The following is a 21,379-nucleotide window of genomic DNA, read 5'->3' as shown; positions in this document are numbered from 1 at the left end:
TCAGCCTTCCAAGTAGCTGGAACTACAGGCGTGCACTACCACGCCTGGCTAATTTTTGATTTATTGTAGAGATGAAGTGTCGCCAGGTTGCCCAGGCGGGTCTCGAACCCGTGGGCTCAGGCAATCCACTCACCTCAGCCTCCCAAAGCACGGGATTACAGGCTGAGCCACCGAGCCTGGCTGGAACTAATTCTTAACTCGGTAACTTTCTAACTTTTCTGGATGATATCTTCACAGTAAGAAACACATGTATATAAATATGCATATAAATACTTATAGAAAACGAAACAGAAGTTTTGGGGACCAGTGTTTACTTTTAAATGTGATGCAGTCGAGTCTATTATCTATTCTTTAAGAAAGTTGCTAGTCGAAACCTACTAAATGCTTTTCACCTTGCAGTTTGAAAGCTACTGCCTGAAATGATCTTCAACTCAGTCTTGTTCTAGACTGGCATTTATGCAATTGGCTACTTTGTGCCAGGCATGGAATGTGTGGTTTCAGGGCTGTGTGGGGTAAGAGGGGAGAATCAGAATTCTTGGTTAAAATGGGTTTGAATTCTTCGTGCTTTAGAGCAATTCATTTATGCTATGGTCCTCTGTTTCCTCATTTGTAAAAAGGGGAACTCTCAGGAGGTCAATTCTCTGAGAATCAAGGGAGAGTTAGATATGTGACATTCCCACATGTGCTATAAACACACTCATGCAGCCCCAACCCACCACTGCAAAAGACACGCTCAGTTCCAAGCTTACTGGGAAAGGGTGGTGAGCCTCCCAGGGCCTTAATTTTGGAGGAGATTGGCATGGAGGAAGCAGGTGTGAAGGTTCATTCCTATCACCAGAGGTCCTGCATTTTGAAGACCAGGCCTGACTCTTATCTAGGCCCCAGCTATCTAACTGGAATCAAAGTCCCAATAGAAAATGTAGGAGAGCCGGGCTCGGTGGCTCAGCCTGTAATCCCGCGCCTTTGGGAGGCTGAGGTGAGTGGATTGCCTGAGCCCGCGGGTTCGAGACCCGCCTGGGCAGCGAGACCTCATCTCTACAATAAATAAATAAAAAATCAGTTGGGCGTGGTAGCGCATGCCTGTAATTCCGGCTACTTGGAAGGCTGAGGCGGAAGGATCGCCGGAGCCCAGCAGGTTCGAGGCTGCGGTGGCCAGGAGTGGCCACTGCACTCCAGTCTGGGCACAGAGTGAGACTCCAATCAAAAAAAAAAAAAAAAAAAAAAAGGAAATGTAGGAGAGACTTTTAGGCCATCTGTTTATGATGCACGCCTTCATTATCCTGAAAGGAACCTCCACATCCTGGTTTTTGAGTTCTCTGTGAGAAGACAGGGGATGTCCTGTGGGAGTCATGTGTTCAAGGCCAATTCTGAAGGATCTGTGCTTCATAGATTGCTTGCCCTACACAGTGTGGAGAAATGTAGTTGGCATAGTTAGAAGTGCAATAAATGGTCCAAGAATGGCTTATTAGGATGACTGAATTTGGTATTAACCAGGGTATGTAAAAATAGTCTCTTAGAATTTTTTGATTTTTTTCCCTGAAAAGTTTTTTTTTTTTAATTGCATGACTAATTGCTGAAGTTCTTAAGAAGAACTGGATGCTGCAACAGCTGCCCTCTTGGGTTTAGGTATTGTTCCTTCACAGAATCCATGCCTGAATCTGCGGTAAACAATTTTTAGGTGCCTCATTCAACCAGTCCTGATGGTATTTCATCTTTTCAGCCTTGGCTTTCCAGTTACACTTTCTCTTGTGCTCAGTAGGGTATCCATATTTGCCATAGGTCAACTTCTGAAGGTCTTAGAGCCACAGCAGTGGCACAGCGTGTGCATCTTATTGCGACGCTTTCCAAACAATGAAACTCCCTTTGTCATATTGCTTCTGTGACCAAGACCAGAGACCAAGAATTTTTAAAAGTTGAAAGAATTATATAGTGAACATCTGTATTTTACTAGATTTGCTTTATCACACCCCTCTATCCTTCCATCCATCAGTCCATCTTGCTTTATTTGTTGCATTACAAAACAAAATTGCAGACATCAGTTCATTTCGACCCAAAACTTCAGCATACATGTTAACTAGAGTTCAGTATTTGCCTTTTTTTCTATTGATGTGAGATCTACACGCAATGAAAAGACAAATCCGAAGCGTATCATGAAAGTCTTCTTTTACTCATCATAATGTGGGATGTATCCATGTTGTGTCTATCAGTAGTGTGTTCCTTCTGGTTGCTGATTCCATTGTATGAATGGAATCATATACGGCATGAATATTCATGAACACCTGGGCAGTTTCTGATGTTTGACTATTTGAGTAAAGCCGCTATGAACATTCTTGCACAAGCCCTTTTGAGGACACATGCATTCCATTTCTTGGGCAAACAACAAGGAGTGGAATTACTGGCTCATAGAGTTTGGTATATATTTAATTTTTAGAAAACTGCCAGACCCTTTCCTCAAGTCTTTGAACCATTTTATACTTGTACCAACAATGTATTAGAGCTCCGTGTGCTCCATATCCTTAACAATAAATGTTTTCGGAACCCCTTGTTTTTTGCAGTGGAGAGTTGGGGAAAGTTGAGTTGTGTCGGCCAGGAGTCTCACCATTTTGACCTCCCAGTAGGCAGCCCTAATCTGTGAAACGCTGTGCGTGTGATTGAGATGCCAGCCCAAACCACAGTTCTGTCAGGGGTCCTGCCACACACATCTCAGTAGCTGACAGTTCCATCTTAAGAGAGAATGCAGGAATAATTGACAGCATGTAATGAGCATCCACAATGTCTCTACTGGGCTGTTTATGCAAATCTATTTAACTCTCCACAAAAACTTTGCAAGAGAGACATTCTCACTTTAAAGATAAGGCAACAGAAGATAAAGAGGGTTGATGACTGCCAAGGTCACTTGTGGCCATTTGGTGACAAGAGCTGACTTAAGTTCAGGTAGCCCAGACTCCATGGCTATAAGAGTCACAGCTTAGCCAGACTCGGTGGCTCAGCCTGTAATCCTGTGCCTTGGGAGGCTGAGGTGAGTGGATTGCCTGAGCCCGCGGGTTCGAGACCCGCCTGGGCAACTTGGTTGAAACCTCATCTCTATAATAAAAACAAAAAATTAGCCGGGCCTGGTAGCACGCGCCTGTAATTCCGGCTACTCGGAAGGCCGAGGCGGAAGGATTGCCGGAGCCCAGCAGGTCGAGGCTGCGGTGGCCGGGAGCGGCACTGCACTCCAGTCTGGGCAATAGAGGGAGACTCCAACTCAAAAAAAAAAAAAAAAAAGTCACAGCTTACATTGGTTCGTGTTGCTGAACAAAAGCTTCTAGGGCAAACCAGATCATTATCTTCTTAAATGGATCATAAGTATGAGTTGGCTTTGTGCCATTAAAATAAGAAGCTCAATTACAACTCAACTGAAAATCCACAAATGTTCTAGTTACATGTTCTGATTTAGAAATGAAGTATCTTTGTGGTAAGTCTTTATCACCTTGCTGTCTTGGCAAAACTGTTTGGACGTAACTAAGTCTTAGAAAGGAAGTGTCATATTGATCATTTGATGCTTCTCCATTTCTCTGAATTGTGAATTGTTGTCATGGGTGAATATATCTCTATTCTTTAGCCAGAATTAACTCTCCAGAGAGCAGAGAATGATGCTGCTGATGGTGATGGTATAATGATAAAAACTGTAGACTTATTAAGTGCTAGGTACTGGGCTAAGTGCTGTACTTGAGCTGTCTCATCAGTTCTACTACAATGGTCCAATGGCAGGTACTTTGAACCTCATTTTACAGAAAAAGAAAATAGATTTATAGAGATTAGGCAAGTTGCCAAAGTCACATAGTGACCAAGTGGCAGTGTTGGGATTTGAACTTAGCCAATCCCTGGGTCTTTAAGCACACCACCAATGTGCACATACTATGTTTGGGTACCTCCTGCACTGCTAGCACAATGCATTAATTCTTCTTTCAGTAACTCAGGCGTAGCTCTTTGGTTCATTTAAGGGTCCTCTTGGAGGCTTAGTTCTCTGTAGGGCAGCTGGGTGCTAAGCTGCCTTGTGCCCTGTCTTCTTTCATTCATTCATTCTTTTTTTTTTTGAGTTGGAGTCTCATTCTGTCACCCAGGTTGAAGTGCAGTGGCACACTCCTGGCCACCGCTCAATTTTTACTCTTGAAAGGCAGGGCACTGTGCCGGGCTCGGTGGCTCAGCCTGTAATCCTGCGCCTTTGGGAGGCTGAGGTGAGTGGATTGCCTGAGCCCGCGGGTTCGAGACCTGCTGAGCAGCGAGACCTCATCTCTACAATAAATCATAAAATCAGCTGGGCGTGGTAGCGCATGCCTGTAATTCCCGCTACTTGGAAGACTGAGGCGGAAGGATCGCCGGAGCCCAGCAGGTCGAGGCTGCGGTGGCAGGAGCGGCCTCTGCACTCCAGTCTGGGCGAACAAGTGAGACTCCAACTGAAAAAAAAAAAAAAAAGTGAAAATTGTGCTTGGAAGATAAGGACTATGAAGATTGAAACAATCAGAGAGAGATACAGGGTCATATAATGCAAACACATGATATGATAAAGGGAGAATGGGCTGCTGATAGGTTGCGTGGAGCCTGCTTAAACCTGAAAGGAACCCTTATCCTGGTTGCTCTGCATTGTATCAGCAGCCATGCAGTGGAGACCTATATCAACAGTTCGCACACAAGCAAGTTAATAAGTGGATTTACAGGGTGTGGACAATATAAATTAAAGATTGTACTGATAGATAGACTTCATAAAGTAATTGGCATTTATGTGCATCAGGCATTGTGCCAAACACTTTAAACTTTATTGCACTGAATCCTGACAAACTGTGCACATGTGTTCACGTATATATGTACGTTTCTCTGTGTTCTGGGGTTTGGAGGAGAGGTTCTGGCTAGAAGGAGGTTATTATGTTTTACTTTTAACAGAAGGTGAAGTCTGAGTTTCATATTTCTACTAAAATACCCAAAGTCACATTTTAATTCATGTTAAAATGAGATTTGAACCCAGGTCTGTTTGCCTGAAAAGCTTAACATGCTCTCAAAACCTACACAGTATTGAAACATGATCATGTTTTAACCCTTTCAAGAGTGGGTTCTCATCTGTGAGACTTATTCACGTAACACCTCTCTGTGACTGGCGCATAATTTGAGCTTGAGAACCATTTCTTCAGCACGAGGACAGTTCTTTCCAAAGGTATTCTGGGAGATTTGGAGACCTGACCATGTGTACTACACGCCCCTCCCTTCAGTTGGAGCAGCTCCATTTTTCTCTTTCTACCTTGGCATTTCTATCCTTCAAATGTCCCCCCCCCCCGAAAAAAAAATTGGCATTTGGCATACAAATTTTGTTTTGGGAAAAAGTAGCCTATTTAAAATGGTTTGACAAGGAATGGCAAACCTTTGCCTGCTAACAGCTCATTGGCCAAAGCTGGTCACATGACTGGAGCCCGGCACTGAGGGTCGGGACAATACACTTCGCCTCTTTAGCAGGAGGAATTGCAGTACCTTGTGGCAATGGGTGTGGAGACAGAGAAAAGGTAAGAATTGGGACAAGTAATACAACCTACTTTACATTCAAAACAAATTCTTGATATCCTCAATTCCCTGAAGCATGTTCCCTGCTAGCCTACCTTATCTTTGTAAATGACAGACCCATTTCCTGCCAGGCCAGAATCCGCTTTTTCACCAACCCACCAACTGTGATCCATCACCAAGTTCTCTTGGCTCTATCTACAAATCATATCCTTGATCTGAAAATCAAGGGCACAGAAGATCAGATCACCCCATTCCTTGACTGTACCAGACACCAGCTTTAACTGACTATGGGACTCGATACTTTTAATAAACAACATGGAATTACTTCTGTATTGCTGAGCTATTGAGTGGGGACATGCGTTGCATTGTAATGGCATGACTGAAATCCTGGAACTTGAAGAGGCTGCCAGGAGTGGCAGTGACTGTCGTGGTTCCTCATATGTGGGAAATACATGCCCTGAGACCTGTGTCTTGCTGGATTACCTACCAGGATCCTTATCTTTTCAGTCCTCTCATTTGAAGAATATGCCACACAGCCTCAGAGCAGTCCTTTGCTATGTGCTAGCAGGTGCTTGAAAACTAAAGGATAAAACAAGGTCCCCTCAACCCAAAGCCATCCCACAGAAGATCAGAATGTTCAGTGTAGTCACCTGGGGCCATTAGAAGAGGTATTATAGGGCAAGAAGAGCCAGATCCCTTTGGGAGAATTGGAGTATTATAGGGCCAGCATAGGAACTACATGTGAGAGTATGCATGTGTGTCTTTGACCTACCTCCAAGTTCAAGACTGCATGCCCCAGGCACTGGGTGACAAGGAAGGACTGGAGGCCCTACAGTTGGTTCTCATACAATCCAGACATCCTGATCTGACTGGGACACTCCCAGTTTTTGCACAGAAAGTCCCATGCCTGGGAAACCTGTCTGTCCTGTGTAATTTGGATGGTTGACCACCCTACCTGGCCCTGGAGCCCAGACCCTTGTTATTCTCAGCTGAACTATGACAGCAGCTTTCTGGCCAGCCTCCCTGGCTCCAGACCTCCACAATGCTACTGCAGTCCTTTTGAGACACAAATCTGACCTGCTTAAAAACCAAAGAAAGTCCTTGACAAGGCATTTGCTGTGCGCCTGTAGCTACGTCATGTGAGCCTGTGGTAGCCACTCTTGGACATGCCATTTTTTGGCAGCCACAGTTCAGTGCCATCTCATAGTTATTCTAAAACTCTGTTCTGTCTTACTGGACACCTGAGCATGCTAGGATCCTGCACACCTATATGTCTCTTTTTCTCTGTCTTATAACTGCATACTCACTAAGTCTTGGCTGTATCACGTTGCCACTCGAGAAGCTTGCTTTGTCAGAGCAGAAATGATCATTCCTTCTGTAAGAGCTCTTATCGTGGTACTTGCTCTGTTTTGCTTCCTGTCAAGTCAGGGACTGGGCTGCACACAGCACCAGGCAGCTAAGAAGATTTTAGTAAACGTTTTTAATCTCAGTGTTGAAACAACTAATTGCAGAATGGGAGTATCTTGTAGGCAGTTCCTAGAATGAATTCACTTTTGACTCCTAAAAGAATGATTTTCAGACATTTCTTGAAATGGATTTTTTTCCATTTTGAGGGAGAAGACCCCACTCCCAAATTGAAACCAAATGAAATCTTACGTAGATTCCTATGTAAAAGGCAGTTGGAAGCAGAGAGAAGGAATAAAATTGGAAGTGAGGGTGCAGGGGTAAATTGTACCTTAATTACCCTCTCTTAACCCTTGCTAAGGACAGACTTTGCCACCTTCAAGGATCCGCAGGGACTCTGGGAACATACAGAAACCACCTGTTTAAAAAGGAGAAACTCAAAAGCTGGGCTCGGTGGCTCAGCTTGTAATCCTGCGCCTTGGGAGGCTGAGGTAAGTGAATTGCCTGAGCCCGTGGGTTCGAGACCTGCCTCGGCAACTTGGTGAGACCTCATCTCTACAATAAATCAAAAAACTAGCCAGGTGTGGTAGCGCGCACCTGTAGTTCCAGCTACTTGGAAGGCTGAGGCGGAAGGATCACCAGAGCCCAGCAGGTAGAGGCTGAAGTGGCTGGGAGCGGCCACTGCACTCCAGTCTGGGCGATAGAGTGAGACTCCAACTCAAAAAAATGAAAAAAATAAATAAATAAAAAGGAGAAACTCAAATCACTCTATAATAAAGATATCTGTACACACCTGTTTATTGCAGCATTCTCCACAATAGCAAAAACATGAAACTAACCCATCGAAAGTGGACTGGGTAAGGAAAATGTAGTACATTTACACGATGGAATATCATGCAGCCATAAAGAAAAACAAAATTACGAACTTTGCAACAACCTGGGTGGAATTAGAGTCTATAATACTCAGTGATTTATCACAGAAACAAAGATCTGAGTACCACATGTACTCACTCATAAGTGGACTTGGAACATTTATCATAATACTATAAGAAAGTGATTGGCAGTAGTGGGACACTGTGGGGGGGGGGGACACATAACATCAATAAGGGTACCCACACTTTACCTGTATGATGACCATGTATGTACCTAACCCTCATTTGTACCCCACATTTAAAAAAATAATTTAAAGAAAGTGGGGGGCCTCTGGAGCTTATAGTTCTTAAGAAGTCTCCTTGATCACCTGCAGCCCCTGGGCAAGGGACTGGACTCTGGCTCCAGCCTCCACCTGGGCTCTGCCACCTCCCAGCATGGTATCTTTGATGAAAGGGCACTGCTGCTTAAACATACAAACCCATACCAAAACTGCCTGAAAGTCACTCCTAGAGCACTGGTTTGCACACTGCCCTGAGCTCCTGATGAGGGAGCAGGTGGTGACCTATTTTAATTAGTGGCAAATACCTAATGATTGAAAATAGACCCTGTTGGAAAACTCAACAGACCCTTCTCTCCCATCCTTCAGAAAATACAGGGATCTTGTCAGACACCAGGCCACCAGTGAACATAGGCTTTTAACATTGCTGGAGTGAAAACTGTTCCGATAAATGACTGAATGGCACATCAACTGAGATGACATTGATGATCGTGTTCAGGCAGTTAGTCAAGTGTCATTTTAGACCTCAGCCTTTCCCTGTGACAGTTGAGTTCCCAGGAGAAATGGAAATCCCTTTACTTGCTGACCTCACGTATCTGATAAGAGTCAAACTGAAAGTGGGCAGAACGGTAGTCCAGGATGGACAATGAGTCAACAAGCGAACTCAGAGGAACCACTTGAATCTTAACTGTTGGGCAGTTCGATGGGAGGTGGCACAGCTTAAAATGCCTATTGCCAGTTCCTCTTAGCTGTGAACCAGCACTGTTTCTTTGAGCACCTTTTTTTTTTTCTTGTAGTAGAGTTGGTACCCTTTCTCTTGTCTGTCTTATGGGGTGCGGAGAGGATGCTTTTAATGAGGAGGGTCTTCAGCAGAGAGAACTATGAACTCTCCAGGACTGTGGGAACAAAGGTTTGGTATAATTATGAGCACTGATTTGTGGCTACATCCCCAACCCCCCCCCCAAAAGCCTGCATCAACAAGGTTCACCTTATTCCTCCACTTAATATGGAAGGTTGAGTCTGAGAAGACTTGGTCGTCCAGTAAGCCCGGGGGGTGGACTGTGGTCACTGCTAAAGGGTAAGAGTGTCTTTGCTTTCTTACCACTTTATGGCTTCCAGGAACAAGTGATGGGTGATGTGGGTGTGGTACAGAGGGACCAGGCACAGGTTTCAGAGTCTGATGGACTTGGGTTCGGACCCCAACTCTCATTTACCCCTTCCCAACTCTCATTTACCCCTTCATGACCTTAACCAAATGACTCAATTTCTGCACTTCAGCATTACTTCCTGTCAGCCAAGCTTGGAGGTGGCCGTCACCTTTGGGTTTTATGCTGTTAGTAGCAGAGCTAGTGAAGAATTTCTTGGATTTACAACTTTCCCACGAGCTGCCTTGTGGCTTACTAGAGTAGAAAACTTTGCTAGAGATCCAGACATGGATTTGAATTACTTGACCTGAGACTTGGTTTTCTCATTTGTAAAATTGGGAATTATAATACCTAACCGGGTTGTTGAGGATTGATGAGATAATGTTTATAAACAAAGTGCCTGTCGTTTAACTAACCTTAGTTTCTCTTCTGCTAAAAAACATCTATAGGTTGGGTCTTCAGTCTTCCAAATCTCTCTCATACTTGCCTCTGTCTTTTCCCTAATCCTAACCCTAACTCCCACAATAACCCAGATGCGAGTGAAAAAGGCTGAACTCTGTTCCAGGGACAAGGGAAATGAAGACAGAGTCCTGGATTTCATTTTTCAAGAAAGATCACCTTTGAAAGCAGAAAATGAATTTCGGCATCTAAAAAAATCCATGGTGAAAAAATCTGTTTATTCACCCGTGGTGAATTTTTAGGAACAAGATATAAAAACCTAGAAATCAAATATTTTCATGATATAAAATTAAACATTTCTGCATGGCCAAATAGCACGAACAAAAATAAAAGACAGCTGGGAACAATAATTGCGAATATATAATCAGTAAAGCTATTTTCTTTCATATACAAAGAACTCTTTTAGATTTTTAAGAAAATAGTGAATATATGTTTAAAAAACAGAAGAGACATGAATAGATGATTCACAGAAAAAGGAATTTAAAAGGTCACTCAATATTTCAAAATGCTAATTTTACTCAAGTGAAAGGAACCAAGTTTTTTAAAAAATGACATACCATTTTGACCTGACAGGTTGGCAAAGATTAATTGCTACGTAATAGAGGTCACTGGTGCATGACACATACCTGTTGGTTTGAGTGAAAACTGATGACGAGGTCTAGGAAAACAATTTGGCAATATCTGCCTAATTAAAAACACACATCTAACCGGGCTCGGTGGCTCATCCTGTAATCCCGCGCCTTGGGAGGCTGAGGTTCGAGACATGCCTGGGCAACTTGGTGAGACCTCATCTCTACAATAAATAAAAAAAAAATTAGCCGGGCGTAGTAGCGTGTGCCTGTAGTTCCAGCTACTTGGAAGGCTGAGGTGGAAGGATCACCGGAGCCCAGCAGGTCGAGGCTGCGGTGGCCGGGAGCGGCCACTGCACTCCAGTCTGGGCGACAGAGTGAGACTCCAACTCAAAGAAAAAACAAAACAAAACAAAACAAACCACACATCTTTGGAAACAGTGATTCAAACTCTTTAATTGGAAAATGTCTGTTAACAGCCTCCCCGTTTTAACTTTTAAAAAGCTGGGCTCGGTGGCTCAGCCTATAATCCTGTGCCTTGGGAGGCTGAGGTGAGTGGATTGCCTGAACCCACGGGTTCGAGACCCTCCTGGGCAACTTGGTGAGACCTCATCTCTACAATAAATCAAAAAATTAGCTGGGCGTGGTAGCGCACGCCTTTAATTTCAGCTACTTGGAAGGCTGAGGCGGAAGGATTGCCGGAGCCCCAGCAGGTCGAGGCTGCAGTGGCTGCTCCCGGTCTGGGCGATGGAGTAGGACTCCAACTCAAAACAAAACAAAAAAATCTGGTGTTTGTATTTTATTATTTTTAAAAAGCTAAAGTTTTATCCAGAGATTAAAAACATACTTAACGATAAAAGAAACCTTTGACCTCATGATCTCGTATATAAAATCCATACTTGGCACACAAACATTTAGTTTAGCAAATGAACCATCAATGAGTAAATGCAATATTAGATGATTTCTTAATAAGTTGCCTCAAATACCAGCTATAATTACTCAATAGAATGTTCTCTCTGAACCCTCCTGGGTCCTCTGCCATGTGGCTTTATGCTTTCCTAAGAAACCAGCTATAGACATATCGTTTGTGTGCCCAGAGCCTTTTCCATGTCCTGTCCAGTCTGATTGTCTCAGGCCCGCAGATGTCTTCGCCCTAAACACCCCATCATGTATTCACATGCTCTGGGCTTCTGGAATGTCTTGGGAGATTCACAGTGGTGATTGACCTTGGGCCATCAGTAGCAGCAGGTAGAGTTTGGAGAGGCTGAGATGAGGAAAGGAGCTACATAATCAAACAAAGGAATAATGAATGATAACAATAGTGACAACAGCAGTGACTGTTTATTGATGTCTTTCCATGTGTCCATATATTCATATATAACAAAGCCCATATTTCACATAGGCCTCAAAGCCACTGGGAGAAGTTGGCATTATAAGCCCTGTGTGTTCTGCAGGTGAGATGGCATGCCGGGAGCCCTGTGATGCGCACACCACATAGGTAGTGAAGCAGCTGAGCCAGGTATCAAAGCAAGGCCTGCCCACCTGTTTCTAAGGCCCAGCGCTTAGCTACTGCTCTGTGGGGCCTCTCATGCATGGAAAGGAGGTAGGCATTAGGAAAGGAGGCTGCCACTGTCCCAAAGGGTCACCTCAGGATTTCTGGAGTCATGGTGCTGGGCCTACCTCTGACCCTAGACTCAGGGGTATGGCTCGTGGCTGTGGTAGTTGTGGTCATGTGTGTTAATGGAAGGGAGTGCCGGGGAGGAGGAATTGGGAGGAATGTCTGGTCCAGAAGAGCCTTGCAAGCAAAGCAAGGGGTGACATTCCTTCCTGGGAGCAGGATTATCAGCAATACTTTATTATTTATGGTTTCCCTTCAGTCCAGCAGAAAATATGGCAAAACCCCCATTCTTGATGGAGCTGTGCCCCTCCAGTGAGTCCAGCTGGACTGGCCTTGGATGACGACCAACCAGGGCAGCCTCAGCCGCCTCCATCCCCTGCGGTCACTGATTCAGCGGATCGCGTGTGTCCTGGACTTCAGACTGCTGATGAGGCAGTTCATCTTTGGTTTTCCTTTTCATCCCTCATGACAGCCACCACATAGCGTTTCCTAGAATCTGGCTGAGGTCCCACTACCGGGGAAGGCTCAGAACTGGAGTGTCTGGAAAAGTCGTCTGTGGCCATGAGCAGGGTGGAATCACTGCAGATGCAGTCAACATTGCTTTAGCGAGCCGGCAACTGTAGCTGGTGGTGGGGCCTTCTCCAGTCCCCAGGTAGGGAGTGGAAAATTGGTGCTGCTGTGGAGGAATGCCGCAGTCACTGGAACTGATTCCAGTGACGTTTCTTGGCAGGTTTCTGCAGCATCTCCTGCTATCAAGGGCCTGGAGACTCAATTGTGGGCATGGGGCAGGGTTTGCTGAGAAACCAGAGAGAAAGTAAAGTGTCTAATACTTAGTGAGGGTGTCTTGAGTTCTTTGTACAGTTCTGGGTGCTTGAGGTGCAGTGTCTAATCCTCCCCTCTCAAAAACCAGTGAAATGCAGTGTTCCCATTTTGGAGATGAGGCATATGAGACTCAGAGGCTCAGAAACACACTTCAGCTAAAACGTAGCCAAGATTCAGACGTAGATAATATGGATCCCAGAGCCAGCTTCTACTTCATGCTGGTTGTGTGGGGGTCTCTGATGAATGATGGCTATTCCAGGTTTCCCTTGGGACTCTAGATAGAGACTTTGGGTGGTAGTCTTAGGGAGCTGGGAAGATATGGCTCTTTTTAGGGCCAAAGAGCTGGAGATGCTGAAGGGACCCGGGCACAGAATAAACCTTGTTGGGTCATAGCATTTCTCTGACCATCTGGTCCATTCTGCCTTACTTCATTGGCAGTCTCCCATTGGGAAAGGGGCTGAGTGTTGACAAGTATGCCAAAGAGCGAACCCCTCAGGAAACTGCCTTGTATCCTTAGAGAAGGTTGTGATGGCAGCAGAAGACTGGTAGAGCCATTCCTGGTTGGGACGGCTGCCATGGGGGTGCACCTTGTCTGCCCTGCCAGCACCCAGCCCTGGCTGTGTGGGCTCTGTGCCTCTTCAGCACTTTCATTCTGTGCCATACAATGGGGCACTTCCCTGTAGCCGGCTGTATTATTGTCCGGAGTCTGGATGTTTCCTGTCTACACTGCTGTTTCCTGGAGGGAAGGAACCATGCCTTCCCAGTGACACATGAGGATCTTGGACCATTTGTGTCTGTGGCTCATTTTTGGATTACTCACTTTTGCCATTCCTGGTCTCCTCACAATCCTGTGGCTTGTTTAAGTGGCCCAACTCTTGCAAAATACACTTAGGGGCTGGCATTCTCTCACATTTAATAAACCTGATCTTGCTGCAGGACATTGTCATAGTATATGAACATTAGAAAGTAAATTTTGTACTGTAGTCACAATTTGGCAGAAGACCTGGGGGCTCTTAGGCCTGTAGCTTCTGGGGGTGTTCTGGAAGTCTGAAGAACAAAATGGAGGCATGGACCTCTGGCTCAGGGCTTGCTGGGCCCGGGGAGCTTGCTGAGGGCTTCTGAAGACACCCAAGAGATAGTTGGGGCTTGTGTGAGGGGGTGAGTGCCCCATTGTTCGATGTGAAACTGTCTCACTGTTGATGGGAATTATAAAATTAATATGGACATGTTTAGCATTGAGAAAATCAGGGGCTGGGCACAGTGGCTGCCACCTGTAATCCCAGCACAGTGGGAGGCTGAGGCAGGAGAATCTCTTGATCCCAAGAGCTCAAGACTACCCTGGGCAACACAGTGAGACTTCGTCTCTACCCACCCCCCATGGCTGAGTATAGTGGCTTGCACCTCTAGTCCCACCACGTTGGAGGCTGAAGCAGAAGGTTTGCCTGAGCCCAGGAGGTTGAAGCTGCAGTGAGCCATGATCATGCCATTGCACTCTAGCCTGGGCAAAAGAGTGAGACCCTGACTCAAAAAAGAAGAAAGAAAGAAAAGAAAATCAGGCTGGGCATGGTGGCTTACACCTATAATCCCAGCACTTTGGGAGGCCAAGGCAGAGGATTGAGGCCAGGAGTTTGAGACCCGTCTGGGCAACATGGCAAGACACTTCTCTACAAAAAATTTAAAAATTAACTGGGTATAGTGATGCATGCCTGTAGTTCCAGCTACTTGGGAGACTGAGATGGGAGGATCGCTTAAGCCCAGAAGTTAAATGCTGCAGTGAGCTGTGATCGCACAATGCGTTCCAGCCTGGGTGACAGAGTGAGACATTCTCTTATGAGATAAAAATAAAAAGGAAGAACAATCAGGCAACACCCAAATGTGTGTAGAGATAAATAAATCCCACTGGCTACCCCTCACCCATAGATGACCTGTGTTCGTGGAGAGATTTGGAATTTTGAGTCTTGGTTGGTCTCTGGAGCACTTTGGCCTTGTCTTTCCCAAAACTAATCATGGCCTTTCCTTCCTCTGCAGAACATGGAGAGTTCCTGGCTCTGGACCTTGGAGGGACCAACTTCCGTGTGCTTTGGGTGAAAGTGATGGACAACGGACTCCAGAAAGTAGAGATGGAAAACCAGATCTATGCCATCCCTGAGGACATCATGAGAGGCAGCGGCACCCAGGTATGATTCTTCCCTCTGGGCGGACCCTACGTGACATAAACTTTCTTGGGATATCCTTTCTGAGCCTTCTCCAGCTGCTCCCAGTTCATGGGTAGGCAGTCATTCTGGACATGCCTGGGCACCAGCACAGCTATAGGGGTCTCTCTCTGCTTCAGCTTGGCCTATTCTTGCTGTATTTTATAGCCAGCTTGTTCTCAGTAATGAAAGGTTGACTGGAAGGGAACTGTGAAATCCAAGTTAGGCACTATTGCAACCTGGTCACATCTTGGGCCTTGGGCTTGCAAGCAGCGGAGTCCCCGACTCCTGGCCCACTGTTCTTTCCAGTACACCAGACTGCCTCCTGGGAAAGGAATTTGACCATGAGTTAGAGTGTGTGGGGGAGATATTTTTAGACCCTGTGTTTTTGTCTTTGTGGTGCCCTTGCTGTATAAACCTGCTTTCCTTGCTTTAATGCTGGGGTTGGAGAAGGGAGGCCGGGTCTCTGGGATTTGAGCTCTGCTGAGGTCACATGGCCCCAGAATAACAACAGGAAGGACACAGCGTAGAGGACCCTCTCCTGCCTTCATGCTGAGGTATTGAAGAGGTTGGGCTCTGCATTCAGGCAATCTAGCTGTGATTCTGGGCAAGTGATAGCTTCTGGCAGAGCCTCAGTTTATTCACCTTCAAAGAGGGATGATAGTATCTAGATTGTGGTATTGATTAGAGGAGATAGTGCCTGTGTCAAGTATTTGCACAATGCCGTAAACTGATCTTCTTACATTATTTCTTGGGCGATTTCGTCTGTTTTTCTAATTGCTGCTTCTTACTCTATTCTCAATTTCTGTGGCCAGCAATTGCATTATTCCCCATCCTGGGAGATGTGGTCACCTTTTTTTCCCATGGACCCTATCTCTTGGCCCAGGCCCTACTCCCCAGATTATTGATATTTGAGAATCAAGAAAACAGGACAAAACAAAAAAAAAAAGCACCTGAAGTTTGGTTGTGATTGTGAAAAACACTTGCAATGTGATGGTGATGTGGCAGGTGGATTTTTAAGTTTTATGAGGGCAACACCTCCCTGTGTTTTTATCCCATCTGCTTAGTCTGGTGCTCATAAATCAACAACCGCAGGACCCAGACACCTTGCAGTCCCTGCAGTGTCATGCCCCACAGCCCGGCAAGGGCTCGGGCTCCTGCACACAATGCAGTGTATCTCTGCCAATTGAGAAAAAATTCATTTCAAACCATCAAGATTGAGTCAAGTTTTACTTGAAAACCTTTCCTTAAAAATCTCTCAGACCACCTGGTTAGACAGTATAAAGAAAATCGCTACCCTGCAATCTCCCTACTGGAAATATGCCCTGAAGAACTCAAGCCACTCTATAAAAAAGATACCTGCACACGTATGTTTATTGCAGCATTGTTCACAATAGCAAGATCATGGGCCAACCATGCTGTCCATCAAAAGAGGACTGGATTAAAAAAATGTACATATATACAATGAAATATTATGCAGCCATGAAAAAGAACAAAATCATGAATTTCTCAGCAACCTGGATGGAATTAGAATTTATAATACTGAATGATCTCTCACAGAAACAAAGATCTGAGTATCACATGTTCTCACTCATAAGTGGACCTTGAACAACTATCGTAATACTATAAGAAAAAGGATTGACAGTGGCGGGAAACTATGGGGGGGTGGCAAGGAGGGGAAGGGGTGTGGGATTAACGGTAGTCAATAACTGTCTGGGGATGGGGGAGCACACCTCATCAACAAGGGTACCTGCACAATGCATATATGTATGCCTAACCCTTAACTGCACCCCACAATTTTAAAATGAAAAATATGTTAAAATAAAAAGAAAATTGCTTCTATTGTTCACCTTATAATACATAAATAAAATGTCTTAGTCCAAATTAAACAAGCAAACAAACAAACAAACTTTGAGACCCACTTGGAAGACGCAATAAAACGATTGGGATATTAGCAGAATTTTGAAGAAAAGGAAAAAATGTTACATAAAAGTGAAACAAAAAGGCAACAGTAAAATAAAATATAAGTGGCCTTCCTAAGAAATAGAAAGAATGTGCTATGTCTAAAAGCAACAAGAAAGACTTAGGAAGTTCATAGTGGGCTATTTGGTTTATTCTGTGGAGAGACAGGGTCTTGCTATGTTGCCCAGGCAACTCTCAAACTCCTGTCCTCAAGCGATCCTCCTGCCTCAGCCTCCCAAAGCACTGGGATTGTAGGCACAAATCACTGCACCTGGCGCCACAGTGACTATTTTGATGATGGATTGCTGGTGCTATTTTTCCACTGTTTTGGTATTAGGTATCTGTGTTTTAATTAAAGGGAAAACACATGAATTGTAAAAACAATTTAATTAAAACTAAGACCAAATCTTCAAACCTGAAACTTGCAGAAGTCTTTGAAGAACTGTGAACCTAGGCAGTGTGGGTCCCTGGATAAAATGTGTCTTCTGATAGATTTATTGCCACAGAAGAGCAGTGGATTGCAAACTTGAGATTTTAAAAGTGTATCTTCTCAGAAGGGAAGCGAGCCAGTTCTCGGACCAATAAGGAAAAGAAAACTTTTTAACCATCATAAAATGATGCCCTTTGAGCCTTTTTATGACAGGAAGGCATCAGCTCTTTCTCCCAACATCTTATCCTTCGGCTGTCTGCAAACAGAAAGGGAAATTGTCTTCCAATTCAAGGAAGCAGATGGTCTCCTCACTTTAAAAAAAGATGTAGGTTCTTCGTACCCAGCACTGGCCAGTGCAACTTTTAGCTGTGGTGGAACTGACCTATATCTGCCCTGTGCAATACAGTAGCCACTGGCCACCTGTAATGTGGCTGGTGTAACTGCGGAATTAATTGAACTAGACCCCAATGGCCAATGGCTACTGTACTGGGCAGGGCAGTATTTAATGCCTCTTCACACATATTTTTCTCTGTCTCCCCCTGTTGAGAGTGCAGTTGGAAAGGAAGTAGTGGTCAGGGCTGAGGAAGGGGAAACCATTTTGCTTTCCCTCCATCTAAAGCTCCCCTCCCATCTTTGATGATTGTCCTATCTCTTTGCACAACTTCTGCAACTTCCCCCTTTTTTGGATAAAAACTATGTGTACTCGAGACATTTTTGACTACAATACCAGGAAAAAGGTGCTGGGATGGGAATTGGTTTTACAGACATAGCATATAACTTATCTGTAATCTACTTCCCAGCAGAACATAATTGGCTCTCCTGTGTTGGTGGTCCCTAAGGCCAGGGAGCCTTGTCCTTCCCAGCCTTTGCTCTTGGGAGTGTTTTGGTTTGGTGGTCAAAAGTTCACTCTCGGCTAGGGTTAACTTCACATGGGATCAGACAGAGGGTCAGACTTGATAGAGCTGGCCACTTCCCAGACTGGGGTGACCCTCTCTTCCTAAGTCCCCCTCCTGCTGACCATATACCAGGCATCATACCTCTGTCCACACCCCAAGGGAGCCAATAGGCCTGCCAACCTGCCTCCCTCAACTCTGTTCTTCTCTAAATGCAAACACTTTCTGTGGCTCCGTGTGGTGGTTCTCAAATCTCTGCACCAGGATCACCTGGAGGGCTTGCTAACAGATCCCTGGGCCCCACCCCCCAGAGATTCTGCTACTGTAGGTCTAGAGCAGGGGCCCACACATTTCTAGTATGTTCCCAGGCAATAGCCATGACACTGCAGCTCCAAGACCATACTTTGGGTCCTGGAGCGGCACCCGTGGTTTAATGGCCTCTCCCTGCTCCTTCCTGGAGAGCAAAGGGGTAGTTGTTCTCTTCCACCAACCTTGGCTTTTAGGCTTTGCCACCTGGTCAACTTTGGCACTTGGAATCTGCCCAGCTTCTTTGGCCTCTGCCTACTATTTGCACCAGGATGCCCCTGGCCTCAGCCTCTAAACACCTGGAGGATCACCAACTTTTCTTTGAGGGTGTGGAGTGGGCAAGTAAGAAGCTGGGGGTTGTGGGCTTTGGGGCCCACCGAAAGCCTGGATTATTGTGAATACAGTATTTCTCAGGCTTAGGAGCTGTGGGTCCTGCTCGGTGTAGTCATAGTTGTGAGCTTCTTTCCCTTAAAACTCTATTTATTCCTCAGTGTCCTTCACAGACTCACTGGGAATTCTATTTTGAAAGTAGAAAACATAGGTAACGTCTTTGTGTGGCCCCAGGAGATTAGTTTTCTAGAATGGAGAAAAATTATAAAAGTGACTTATTTTTGTTAAGTTGGTTTATAAAATGCCAACAGAGACTGTCCTACCTTCTCCCCCATTCACCAAAGGCAGGGATGCTGAAATACTTCTTGGCAGAGAGATGGGTTATCCTTTCTGGTAAGATAATCAGCTGGGCCTCCCTGTCAGCGGGATTCTGACAGGGCCGCTAAAGGATATTCTGTTGCCAGGGCATGCGATGACTTTCTGATTAACATTGACCGTTATTTCCCCTTCCTCTTCGGGTTCTTCTGACAGTGGTTTGGATAAGTGGCTTAAATGGAAGACAGTTACATATGTCAAGTCCTTATGTACCCTGATTCATTTACTCCTTTTTATAACTCTGTGAGGGTAAGCTCAGTTATCATTCCTATTTTGTAGAGGAAGAAATGTAGATTTCAGAGGAGATGGGGATTTTGCACATAGTCTGAGCCTGAAGTCCATGCTCTTAATCTCTGTGCTATTCCCTGCCTCTCTGCTCATCTTCCTGTGTTGTGCATCCTTAGCTGTTTGACCACATTGCTGAGTGTCTGGCCAACTTCATGGATAAACTACAAATCAAAGACAAGAAGCTCCCACTGGGTTTTACCTTCTCATTTCCCTGCCACCAGACTAAACTAGATGAGGTAAGATGGATTCTTCACTGTTCTTTCTTCACTCTTGAGGCTGGGAGGATTGAGAGGGACTCTCGAACCACTTGGGGTGCTGTTGGTGGCAGCACTGAGAGCTTGTGCATATGAGGTCCTTAGGTGACTGTGTGAATGCAGGAGTGGGGGACGGTGAAGAAATATCAGAGGAGGGGCATGCCGTTTATCACCTTCTCTTCCACACACATTGCACGTCATCCCCTCCGGGGAAACAGGAATGAGAAATCAGGAACCCCCCTGTACGAAAGTGTTACGATAAAGACCCTTGAAAGAAAGATGCTTGAGGAGTTAATGATGTGAGGATCGGAGATTCGTCATGTGTTGCTAACAATGGAAATAATGTTCTGCGAAATGCATTGTTAGGTGATTTCACCGTTGTGTGAACACCACAGAGTGCACTTACATAAACCTAGGTGGTATATAGGCTGCTACACACCTAGGCTATCTGGTCCGACCTGTTGCTCCTTGGCTACAAACTTTTTTTTTTTTTGAGTTGGGGTCTTACTCTGTCACCCAGACTGGAGTGCAGTGGCCGCTCTAGGCCACCGCAGCCTCGACCTGCTGGGCTCCGGCGATCCTTCCGCCTCAGCCTTCCACGTAGCTGGAACTACAGGTGTGCGCTACCACATCCGGCTAATTTTTGATTTTTATTGTAGAGATCTGGTCTCGCCAAGTTGCCCAGGCGGGTCTCAAACCCGCGGGCTCAGGCAATCCACTCACCTCAGCCTCCCAAAGGCGTGGGATTACAGGCTGAGCCACCTAGCCTGGTGGCTATAAACTTTTACAGCATGTTACTATACAGTACTGAATACTGTAGGCAACTGTAACACCATGGTATTTATGTATCTAAATTATGTTAATGAATAAAAGATAATATGTTGCAGCATCACTAGGTGATAGCAACTTTTTAGCTTCATGATAATCTGCTGTTACAGTTGTCATATATGCAGTCTTTTGTTGACTGAAACACTGTTACGGGACGCATGGCTCCTTCTTATAGTGGAAGTTCTATAGCCTGCTATTCCACTTCTTGGGACATATTATCAAGGAATTGTTCATATAATCCCCTTTCTTGGTTTTTGATGGGCCCAAATTTCTCCTTCCTAGCTAGCCAGGAAGCAGTATATAAATTCAGTTATGACTTAGCCCAACAGCAGAGGTCTCCACCAATGATGGCTGTTTGAGAAATGTGGTCTGAGTTTTAATTGTAAGAAATCAATATTAATTCCTTGGTTATTTTCCAGAGTTTCCTGGTCTCGTGGACCAAGGGCTTCAAGTCCAGTGGAGTAGAAGGCAGAGACGTTGTGGCTCTGATCCGGAAGGCCATCCAGCGGAGAGGGGTGAGTGGGGTAGCAGGTTCTTTGGAGTCTACTCTGAAGTCTGGCCATCTGTCATTGACTTAACATGAGAATGTCCCCAAAAGTTTGTGGAATGTAAGGAGAAGTTTTCTTTTCTCTTCCCTGCCATGTTTACCCAGTAATCTTATATGTGGTTTTTAGATTATCATTATGCCTAAATAATCTTAGTCTTGGTGCCAGAAAACTATTTTCAGCCTTAGTCCTTAACCTGAAGAAAACTTGAATATCATTTTTTTTTTTTTGAGTTGGAGTCTCACTCTGTCATCCAGACTGGAGTACAGTGGCCGCT

General features: G+C 45.1%; 1 protein-coding gene across 1 annotated transcript in view; it reads left to right on the top strand.

Annotated features, from left to right (window-relative positions):
- Positions 1-21,379, top strand: part of HK2 (hexokinase 2) — a 70,854-nt gene that overhangs the window by 27,775 nt on the left and 21,700 nt on the right. The window contains exons 3-5 of the mRNA XM_008064874.1: positions 14,728-14,876; positions 19,592-19,711; positions 20,977-21,072. Of these exons, the coding sequence (XP_008063065.1) occupies positions 14,728-14,876; positions 19,592-19,711; positions 20,977-21,072 (365 nt within the window). The remainder of the gene's footprint in view (positions 1-14,727; positions 14,877-19,591; positions 19,712-20,976; positions 21,073-21,379) is intronic.

Source organism: Carlito syrichta, unplaced genomic scaffold (assembly GCF_000164805.1).
Source record: "Carlito syrichta isolate Samal-C Ts95f unplaced genomic scaffold, Tarsius_syrichta-2.0.1 Scaffold308093, whole genome shotgun sequence".
In the NCBI taxonomy this organism is placed as follows: Eukaryota; Metazoa; Chordata; class Mammalia; order Primates; family Tarsiidae; genus Carlito; species Carlito syrichta.
The sequence above is the reverse complement of the archived record's forward strand: the minus strand, read 5'-3'. Positions and strand labels throughout refer to the sequence as shown.